This window comes from Glycine max, chromosome 8 (assembly GCF_000004515.6).
Source record: "Glycine max cultivar Williams 82 chromosome 8, Glycine_max_v4.0, whole genome shotgun sequence".
NCBI classification, from domain to species: domain Eukaryota; kingdom Viridiplantae; phylum Streptophyta; class Magnoliopsida; order Fabales; family Fabaceae; genus Glycine; species Glycine max.
The window spans coordinates 16,032,501-16,043,965 of NC_038244.2; the positions used below are offsets into that span (position 1 = coordinate 16,032,501).

Sequence of the window (11,465 nt, forward strand, 5' to 3'; positions counted from 1 at the left end):
TTTAAGATTTATTAATTTGTTTATGATTGAAATGTAGTTGAGTAAGTGATAATTAAAAATGTTTTTAATACAATATATTAAGTGATAGTATCTAACACAAAAATCATAAAAAATAAGATAAAATTCAAATTATGGATGTTGATTTAATAATAAGAGATTAAATATTAATAAACTTCACATATATAGACCTTTATAACTTTGTACTGAATCTTTGTTAAAAAAACATTATTAACATCTTATTAATTGTGTCATCTTTTTAATATTATTTCTTGAATATTATACATTGGGTTATATTTTTTAATAATTAAATTTAATCAAACTCATTATTCGATTATAATTTTCTTTCAATTCAATTGTCTACTCAAACAACCCTTTTATTTGTTTGTTGTTTGTTTTAATTTTATAAAAGAAGAAGTAAATTTTAGAAGTTCCTTTGAATTTGAACTTACTCTTCACTATTTTTTTTTTTTGAGTAAGAATTAAGATTAGTTTAATTGGCATCCATAAAAAATTTTGGTGTTGTTATTGATGGAGAAGGTGCCAGTTTTTTTTTCATACCTGTTCTTCTTTTATAGGTAAACTAAAACATGATCTAAGAGAAAATCACCCAGAGAATAATGAAGTAAGTCAAATTTCAAGCCAAGAGGATAAAGAATTCCCTCTTTGTCTCCAAAATTGGGCTTGACCAAGTTAAATGCATCTTGTTGAGATGTGTTTGATTTAAAAGAAAGAAATCCTAGGGATAAAAATAAAAGAAATTTTTTAAATTAAAATAAAGTATAAAATGTGAGTTAAAAAAAAATACATTTCTCTCCTTCATTCTAAATACACCATTAGTGAGAAGGTAAGGGCCCACACATGAACTTGAAGGAAATCCATGGTTTGCTTAAAAATAAAAAGGAATTCTTAAAAAGTAAATCAAGCTTCGAGCTTTCTTTTCTCTTAAGCCAACAAACAAAGCAAATGACTATATATCCTCCCTACCACTTAAAAGTGTCCAAATATAGGAAGGCATGTTAAAACTATTTTCTTGAGACATTCTTTCTCGCCTTCAGAGCACAGGTAACATAACAGAGGGAGATATATATGCTCCATCAAGTAAAAAGAAACCATAGACCCTTCCTCAGTGTTGGGAATGACTGTGTGTTAGTTGCCCCAACACAAGATTATAGAGCATCTCCTCGTGCAATATTTTTATAAAAGGAGGATGTTAAATGAAGTTAGTGGGGAGGTTCTCTAATGAATAAAACCCAACAATTTGGATTTTGCTACACTTTCTAGAAGGGTTGATGAAGTAAATGTTTCTATCCTTGAACATCAAATTTCTAATTAATCTAACCTCTTGTTTTTCAACAGTTTGCTATGAACCAAACGGAACCATCTAGAGTCTGTGGGATTTGAATCGATCCAGATCACTCCATTGGTGCTTGTCCATCGCTTCAAGAAGGACACAAAAACAAGCAAATGCAATTGGAGTAGGACCACAAAATTTCCAGAAATTCCAACCAAGATGATCAATTACATACAAATTCTAAGCTAGATATGTCTCTCAAGAATATAGTTAAAGCTGTTATTACTGACCGTCAAACATTCCAAACTTGGATATGCAGATAAGTCTACTAGCATCCTCCTCTATGAATAATTAGTTGGGATTACAATGAAAACTCCCTTCTCAAACATATGTAAAAGTAATAAATTAAAGACCCATAAACACACAAGCCAATTCTACAATACAACAAAAACCGATAGCATATGTTCACCATTTCCCTTGTCCTTGTAAAAGTATCTTAAATGCAACAAGGAATAGAAATGCATACATTTCTTTAAAATTTTTAATCCTGTTTTTACCTGGCTAGAGAACTAAGTCCACTATTCACCCGCAGAGACAATTTCACTGGATCCAGTGGACGTAGTCCCAAGTTTCCCCACGGGGAAACATTGTTTTAGTTCCATGACCACTTGATTCATTGTTGGCCTATTAACAGAACTCGGAGCAACACAGGCCATTGCAACATCTATTACTTTCCTTGCAGCCTCACTGTCATATTCTCCTTGTAACCTTGTATCCACAACACCATCAATTTCACCATCATCAGCCAGCATGGAACTTACCCATTTGATTATGTGAGTTCTCACCTGGGTTTTCAGTATGACTGTCCTCCCCGTGATTATCTCTAGAAGAACAATCCCAAAACTATACACGTCACTTTTTTCATTCAACCTGTTTGTTATGTTGTATCTGTATGACAAGTTGATAATAAGCACAAGTGCACAACAACCACTTATAAGTTCTTTTCTAATTTCGTAAGAATTTATACACTTCTGATTCCTTCAAGTGACAATCTTGTGTAACAAAATGCAGAGAAAAACACCTATTCACCTTTAAAAGTGTTAGGTGTTATCACTTAGTTTTTGAAACTAACTAAATTAAAAATAAATAAAAAAGTCTTTAGAACTGTGTCAATCAAGTAGTCCATTTGTTACATACAACATATAACTTCTTTTTTTGACAATGTACAACATATGACTTAGGTGATGGTAGTAATATTAACCTATGTTTAGAGACTAAAACAACACTAATTAATTAGTTAAATTAAGGGGCTTAGATGATATGATTGATTTTTCAAAAAAAAAAATAGATATGATTGACAATTTTAGGGATTTATTTATAATTTCCTTAGTTTTAGAAATGGTAATTGACATGAGAACAATACATACTCTGGGTCAAGGTATCCTGGGGTGCCTGCAATTGCTGTTGATACATGGGTGTCACCATCATCTGAAAAGATTCTTGACAATCCAAAATCAGATATTTTGGCGCGGAGATTCTCGTCGAGTAAAATATTTCTAGTCTTAACATCTCTGTGAATAATTGGGGGCTTGCAACCATTATGAAGGTACTCCAAGCCTGCAGATAATTGAAGTGGTAGTAGTAACTTCAAGTTAACTGTAGCATAATAGAATTAAAGTAGGTAATTTTATTTTTGCTTTTGTGCCTCCCTTAATCCTCACCTATTGCAGAATCCAAAGCAACTTGAAATCTCTGTTCCCAACCTAAGAATGTTTGACTTTGACCTGTATCCGAGGGATGTTAAAAAATATTGGAGCAGTGTGAGGTGAAATTATACATTGAGTAGAAATGAAAAAGTTAAATATCATATAAGTAAAGAGAAAATCTATAAATCTGAGCCTTAAGATTTTAGATTAAAGTGTGATGTTAAATTATTTTAGGTGATTATCCACGACTCATTAGTGTAAATCTCCCCGTCCTTCCACTCAATTCCCCAACAAAAAAAAATATAACATCCCGAATATGTCCCCAAAATATACATTTAAGTATGTTTGGATATTTTTTTTCATAAATTAAAATTAACTTTTTCAAAAATTAATTTTTAATTTATACATAAATTAATTTTAATTTATAGTGAAGTTTATTGTTTTCTCTCCTATAAATACTTATAAGAAGTTAACATACTCTTACTACATTGTATGAGTCCCACTTGATTAGAATAAAACGATTTATATGTTCTGCTCAAATTATAAGCCTTTTGCACTCTTAGCTAATTTAATAAATTAGTCTTTTGGTTTGATTCTTCTCTTATACAAGTTATAACAATTGATATTTTCATTAAAAGTGAATTATAAAAAGGCTATCTTTTTCTTGACACAATAAATAGGCTATATATAGGCTAGATTAAAGTGAAGTATACAAAATATTGATTTGTAACCGAAGTCATTTAGGGGGAAAAGGCTACCGTAAGGTTCAAGTTGATATATAGCATGAAGTTGTCACACGAAAGTTAGCTATTAATAAAGGAGGTGACATACAATGTCATGATTCTCATATTAAATAGAATAAAAAGCTTAATATGATACTTAAGCTAAAAGACTTTTTTCACTATACTTTTACGTTAGGATTTCCTCCCGTGCTTAAGTTATAGTTATTATAACATGGATATTCATATCTACGGTTAAAATATATATTCTTGGTCAACCGAAGACAATTATAATGGACAAAAAGGAGTATATAAAATGAATTACTAATATTTTGGACACAATATTAATTAGTGCATGCTTGTTTAGAGTTTATTAATCAGAAGAAATATTACTTTATTTTTTTTAAAAAAAATCTCTCAAAAATTTCTATTAGAAAAAAAAATTAAGTTTAAAATAACTCAATTTATTTAAAGGCTAAAATTACTTAATTTAAATATGCACCAATCCCTACAAAAAGCGCATGAAATAAAACTTTTGCACTACATATAAACATATTTAAAACCTGATAGCTTCTCAGCTAGGTCTCCGTTGGTCATGTATTCATAGATGAGTGCTGTTCTGGTGCCTTCATTGCAATATCCAATAAGTGGAGTAAAGCATCTATGGTGTACTCTTGTGAGAATATTTGCCTGCAGATCAGATAGAGTCCATGCCATCATCTTAAGTGACTTGAGAATATTGAGGGTTAAAAGCAATAAGTCTTCAATTTCTATTTATACATAAAATCCAAATTGGAAGTGATGTTTGATCCTTAAGTTAAATCCATATTATTGTTTGTATTAATTATTTTTAGATTAAATATATTTAATAAAAAAAGATCAAAGCTATAACCACAAACAATTAGAAGAGAGAAAATGATAGTTTAAAAAAATTCAAGATATATTTATTGTTATGAATTAAATTAATCATTTTTCTTAATTTTGATGAATTAGACAATCATGTTTTATAAATAGGATTATATATATATACCTCTGTCTGAAATTGCCGAACACCTTGAGTTGAATGAGAGAGCATCTTCACGGCTACTTGTGTTTCACCTATGCAACCATAGTAGACAGTTCCAAATCCTCCTTTACCCACAACCCTCTCAAAATTATTCGTAATACTTTGAACCTCTGAGTAGCTGAACTCTTGTTTCTTCGAGTCTACATATTCCATTTTGTTGGAAAACTTCAACTTCTTCATACTCACAACAACTGATATGGAAGAAACACAGTACTATTTGGTTACTACTTTACATTCAGTTAGTATGAACATATTAAACAATTATAGAGTGAGGACAAGGAGGTTATTCAAAAGTTTTCTTTCCCGTTATTACTTTATCGTTCTCTCTCTTAAGTTAATAATAATAATTTGTAAACATTTCGCCAACTCCTGCCTTATCATACAATTTTATACCTTCAAATCAATTATACGAATTGTTATCGTACCTTGTACTCTTCTAAAAACAAATAGTGATACTGCCGAAAGGATGAAGGCTCCCACAAGTGTTACTACCAACGGAATTACAACCTTGTTTCTCTTGTGGCATGGAGTCGAGGTGCTAAGATTTTGATTTCCATCAACACTAACACAAAACTTCCGTGATTTAGTAATTAATTGAACTAATAAAAAATAATTAAGAACTTAATATGGATTAGGTCTGAATCAATTTTCTGATTTTGCATTTGAGACCTCTCTCATTTAAATTTGACAAACGTATAAATTTTTTATGTTAAAGCGAGCTAAAGCGAGCTATAACGAAATATTATGCCTGCCAAAAGCAAAAAACGATTAGAGAGGACATGCTGGGTAGTAAACTACACAATAACAGTTGCAGACTTAAACATTATTCCACTTTAAACATTTTAAAGAAGTTTTAAAAATATTTTACATCAGTTAAATTTTAAATCTTAAAGCCTAATACCGTATTTTCACCCAAAATTTTATAATTTTAAACCTTATAAGTATGCCACTCTTTTCACTTATATAGTTTTTCGTACTATCTTAGCATGCATCAATTTTTTTTCTTTCAAATTTTATCCGGATCATGTTATTCATTTTCTCGAATTTTATCATTGTTCTATTTAATATTTGACAGATACTTAACGAAATGATAAAACTCTAGAAAATTGAATAATATAATAAATTGTAAGAATCAAGTAATAAAATTCGCTAAATCATATTAATTTGGTGGTAAAAATGTATAATCAAGCCAAAGCTGAAAATCCATAAACAAATTAGTTACTTAATATTTTGCATTTGCATCTTATTTTTCTCATCCTACATGGAAATTCTTCCAATGGTTTAACAACTGGTATGAATTTAATGTCTGACAATTACTAGGACTAAAGCGCATTAAATTTGTTTGTTTAGGAACTAAAACTTACAATTTTTACGTACAAGGTCAAAACAATTAAACAGGTCCGAAACCAATAAATAATTAACCTAAATGTGATTTAATGAAATAGAAAATATGACATAACCAACAAATTACCAGATAAAGCATAACAAGCTTACCTTAATATTAGTGACCCATTCTTTGATCTCTCAATTAGTTTTGCTGGAATTGACCCAGATAGCTTATTCCCTCCTATATTTCTTCAATCGAAAGACAATCATATGATCCTCTATATTCTCAGAAATAAAAATATCAAAATCACTTAAAATATAATATATAGTTCTGCTCAAAATACAACTTACAAAATCCTCAGGTACTCAAGTTGAGATAATGACTCGGGCACAAAACCATTTAAACTGTTATCTGAGACATCCCTGTTAATTCAGTAAGTGAGAAGACCATAGCATGTAACAATTCCACTGGTGATGTTCCAAAAAATATGTGTAGACATACTAACTGTATTAATTATTATGGGTTTGTGTTTTTTAATTATTTGTGTAAGCTTTGATTAAAATTATTGACTAATTGTATATAGATTTATATAGTTATAATGGGAAAAAAATATAGATTTGGTTACAATTTTATGTGGTAATTTTAAGATTATGATCGGTCATAAGCTAAACTTAAAATAAATTGCCTTAATTGTAAATTTAGTCCTCCTATTTATCTCAAATTTTAATTTTGGTCCTCTAATAATTTAATTTATGAATTTAATCTCTCAATTTTTTATAATCTCATTATTTTAATCTTTAATTCTGAAATTGGACGTTGACTTTTATTTGTCAATGTTGACGATCACGTGTTGTATTTTTATTGAATGTTACTGTTGCGTATTGCGCTTTTATTGAAAGTTAACGTTAATTAGGTACACAAAATTAACGTTTCAATAAAAGTGTAACACGTGACGATCAACGTTGACAAATAACAATCAATGATCAATTTTGGGATTGTGGAATGAAATAATAAAATTAAAAAAAATTAGAGGATTAAATTTGTGAATTAAATTATAAGAAGATTAAAATTGAAATATGAGATAAATAGAAAGATTAAATTTACAATTAAGTCAAATAAATAAATAAAAGTATTTTAATCAATTTTAAAATGACTAGGATGCAAAAACATAACGCATGCGTACCTAGAATTTACTCTGTATATGCATATAATTTAATGCGAAAAATCTGTACATATAATTCAGTGGCTACTTACAGGGACTGTAGTTCTGAAAGATCTGAGACTGAAGCGGCTATCTGCCCTCCTAGTTTGCTTGAGCTAAGGTTCCTATTTGTCATTGATACAATCATACAGTTAACGTTATTAATTGAGAAAATGAAAGTTGGCAGCGATGGTGGTACGTACACATGTCAGCTTAGACAGACATAAAATACATGTAGTATATATACAAATTTTTTACTCCAATAACTGTAAAATAACACATTAAATAAAAAAATGTATTTTTCATAACAAAATTGAAAAAAATAATTAAAAGAGAAGTGCACTATGAACAGTAATTTCTATAATAGGTATAAATAATAATTGTCTTGTACTATTTAGATAAATATATATTTTATTTGTATTATTGGGATAAAAATTCCGTATATATATATCCAAAAATTTCAAGAATTAAGAATGTAACTTAATTAATTATCAGCACTCACAATGATATGATTCTAGGATTGATGCCGTAGCTGCAGTCCAGGCCACTCCATCTGAATTTTCTGGAAGACATGGGTCCCCTTGCCAATCTATTCTGGATATCCCATAGTAGCGTTTGATGTTCCCATGGCATCAACTATCGTTTCCAAATACAATTATGCGTAACCGTGTAAGAGCCGAGAAATTGATGGAAACAAATTTGCTGGTGATTAAACAGCAGGATAGACAGGCATATATATATAAGTGGAATACGTACATACCATCTTTAATATCTGTTGGTGAATTTAGATCTGTTACTAATTATAAACCTCAAAAGCATTGAGAATTGGGGGAGCATCCGATTCTGCAGTTGCTCTAATTGAAAAGCGAACGAAACCTTGAGTTGCATTTTGTTACTAATAGTGACAGGCTTCATATATTCGAGAGTTATAGGCTCAGAGAGTATGTTTTCATCATTGAGAGTGATGTTGATTATCCTTCTGAGCCCTGGAGCAAGCTGTTGAATTTCAGCAAAGTGAAAGTAGACATAATATCCGGAATACTTGTCCAATGAAGATTCCATTCAATTTCAAGTCATAGTGCAAGTCATATGAGCGATTGAAGGACTGCACTGCGGTTTTCAAGACTTCAGCTGGTACTTTATAAATATCATTGCCAGATTTATTAACATCTATGGTTGTATTGATCTTATACCAATCTTTAACATCGCGCCAGTACCACCTGCGATCATAGATATCGTCCTTGTACCTATAGGAAACATTGTCGATCCCTTAAAATATATATCACCACCTTTTGTGCTTTGTTAAGTGTTCCTTAGAATTGGTAAATAAATAGAAGATCATAAATGCATATATGGGTATTGTTTTTCAAAGATATTACTCGTAGCAAAAACGGATCACCTAAGCTTTTATCTCTTAACATTTCCAAATCATAACAGGCCAACTAATTTACGTACGTAAGCTTCCATTTTTTGTATATCTACTTGGACATACAATTTTTAAAAGCTAACTTAAACAACAAAAAGTCTCAATTAATTAATTCCATAGAAAAATGTTAATTTATTAACTTTTGTTAAAAATATGAGTGAGAAATTTCAACTCACGAACTTTTTCCCTCTTCATTCTCCCTTTCCAATCACTGATCAACTTATATCTCCACAATGCAACAAAGTCTCTAGCACTAAATGTTAACTCTAGATTTTGGGTGTCTATCCATAGTATTCCTAAGTTAAAAAAAATAAGTAGAGATTATTGAAACAAGATAGAGTTCACCTTCTAAAAAAGGTTTCAGAGGTATAGATATGATTGTGACATGATTTGGTAAATGGAAGTGCTTAAAGGTCGTAACTCTAATGACGAAATGAAAGGTGTACCAGTGTCAATATTAACCAGACACACTTGTATGGTGTCTGTTGTGGGAGCATGAATAATCTCGGTCCAAATATAGGATCTGTTGCCGTGTTAACATTTTTCCAGTAGTTGACCCGAGATAGAGATCGAACGTAGGGGCATGATTTTTTCCATCGTAGTTTCCATATCCGAACATAGCCCGAATCAGATAACTTTGCTGTTCACCTTGCTTATACTCGGGCTTCAGAGTATAACAGTTCCTATTTCCCTCAGGGAAGCTTCTCAATGTGTGTAGCTGTCTTCCTAAACCAGGGATATTTGTGTTAATAAATACAGAAGACGTCAACAAGTTTTCTCCCGTTTCTATGAAATCTGTGTCTGTCTTATAAAAGATACTTGTTTCCTCGTCCAAGTAATCGTTACTTGCTCCACAGTCAATGCTTATAAATCCTACAATTTTTTTTAATTAGCTAAATGAACTAGATGCAACATTTGATGAAACCACACAAACACTCAAGCCTAAATTGTAAGCAAAATAGTCATGATAACACAATATCCTCGTAGGTCAAATGAGTGTAGGTCAAATTACAGCACAACAAAAAGCATCTTACAATAATTAAAGACATTAATAAATAATAAATACATAAGTACAATTTTCTTTCAATTGAAATATTAATAATAATTTTACTTAATTTTATAAAATAATATATAGATGTGTTAAGAATAAAAATAATGTTGAAAATAATTGAGTTAAATGGATACTGTTTGTAAAGATTACTGTTAAAATATTTAAATGATAAAATTGATAAGAAAAGAAAAAATAAGCAAAAAGTTATGTTTCATTCAACTTTATTTTTTCTTCTTTAAAATGTATTTTAAAGTTTAAGATTAAAATACAAATTTATTTTTATACTCTAAATATATTAAAATTTACTACTTGGACAGGGAGACTCTCACTGCATCTTTACTTTCAATTAGTCATTCTCAATATTTTACTTTTTTTTTTTCATTCAGATATACAGTACACAGTATATCTTGCATCTAGAAAAAGGAAAAAAAATTCACTCACTAGACCGATCTTAGTGAGCTTTCTAAATATATTTTGAGTGAACAATTTTGTTTATAAAAAAAGAGAATGAAAAATGTCCAGCCAAATATTACCTAATAAATACTTTCTCTCCTTCTCTCATGCATATATATGTGGATTTGTAGTTGAGAGAATCTTGAACAAATTAAACATGCCCATGCATTAGTTTATATATGTGGAATAAAATTTATGGGCTTACCGGGATTGTACTCCTCAGTGATTTTCTCTCTGAAACGTGGATGCGGCTTTGAGTCACCACCAGGAATAAATAAAATTTGAAGGCAAACGTTCAAGGTAAAAATCCATACCAGTGCGCTCCTCATACTATCTGTATGCATGTACAACACAATGACCAGACACACTTTCCTTAAGTCTATTATGGCATATATAGATGCTAGCTCATGCTCTCTGCACTTTAGCATATATAGTACTTGTGTTGGAATTTTTTTCCCCCTTTATTGACTTGACTAATTAAGCCAGATTACCATTATTTCTACTCACAACGTACGTTTTGCTTTAGTTTGTTTGGAACACCACAAATTACGTTTGGTCTGAGAGATTTCGCATTAGAGACCAGAAATTGCCGTGTGCTAACAGTCATGTCCTATACGAGTATGAGTAAGTTGGTTGCATTACCAGAGCTAGAAAATCTACTAGCAGCCAATAACTGTACACCTATGCTTGGAGCTTTGATAACGGCTAAATATAAGTTATTTTTATAATAAAAATATTTTTGAAAATATTTATTTAGTAGTTATTTTTGTATAAATGATAAGAATCTATATTTTTTTATTTATGGCTTGCAGATATGAAAAGGAGAGATTAAAAGAGTAAAAGATCGGAAAAATATCTAAAATCTCAAGAAGATATGATTAAAAGCAAAAACAAATCCAAAAGATATCAAAAATATTAAAAAGGAAGATTTCTAGCATTCATTACAACAATAACTATAAAAAGAGAGTCAAGCCAAGTAGAAAAAGACAAACACCACAGAACCTCTCTCCTAGGTTTCATTTACTTTATTTCTTTCTTTCACTCATCTTATCCCATCTGAGTTCCTATATCTCATCCATTGTAAAGTTTTCAATGACCATGAGTGGTTAAATCCCTAGTTAGGATCTATCAGGCCTAAAAGCCAAGTGATGTATGATGTACTCATTGTTTATCAATGCAGATGTGTTTTCTATTCTATTATCTTTTCTGTTTTTATCTTGCATTA

The 11,465-nt window shown here is 30.3% G+C and overlaps 1 protein-coding gene and 1 pseudogene across 1 annotated transcript; both read right to left on the reverse strand.

The window, feature by feature from the left end:
• Positions 1 to 833: 833 nt before the first annotated feature.
• Positions 834 to 7,893, reverse strand: LOC100775741 (LRR receptor-like serine/threonine-protein kinase IOS1). Its single transcript, XM_014779126.3, has 10 exons — positions 7,813 to 7,893; positions 7,364 to 7,435; positions 6,460 to 6,531; positions 6,277 to 6,357; positions 5,208 to 5,344; positions 4,747 to 4,973; positions 4,280 to 4,406; positions 3,013 to 3,075; positions 2,719 to 2,908; positions 834 to 2,239 (listed from the first exon to the last, which is right to left on the reverse strand). Exons 1-10 carry the CDS (start codon positions 7,881 to 7,883, stop codon positions 1,870 to 1,872), a joined length of 1,410 nt encoding a protein of 469 aa, XP_014634612.2. The 5' UTR covers positions 7,884 to 7,893; the 3' UTR covers positions 834 to 1,869.
• Positions 7,894 to 8,821: 928 nt separating this feature from the next.
• LOC113002309 (probable LRR receptor-like serine/threonine-protein kinase At4g29180) lies at positions 8,822 to 10,729 on the reverse strand (annotated as a pseudogene).
• Between the last annotated feature and the right edge of the window lie 736 nt (positions 10,730 to 11,465).

What these genes read in the sequence shown, in the direction of transcription:
- LOC100775741 (XM_014779126.3), bottom strand. Translation starts at nt 7,883, where the DNA reads ATGTCTTCCAGAAAATTCAGATGGAGTGGCCTGGACTGCAGCTACGGC. An exon ending in CTTTCAGAACTACAGTCCCT is followed by an intron (nt 6,532 to 7,363) that starts GTAAGTAGCCAC and finishes CTGAATTAACAG; the next exon opens with GGATGTCTCAGATAACAGTT. An exon ending in CTTGAGTACCTGAGGATTTT is followed by an intron (nt 6,358 to 6,459) that starts GTAAGTTGTATT and finishes TTTCGATTGAAG; the next exon opens with AAATATAGGAGGGAATAAGC.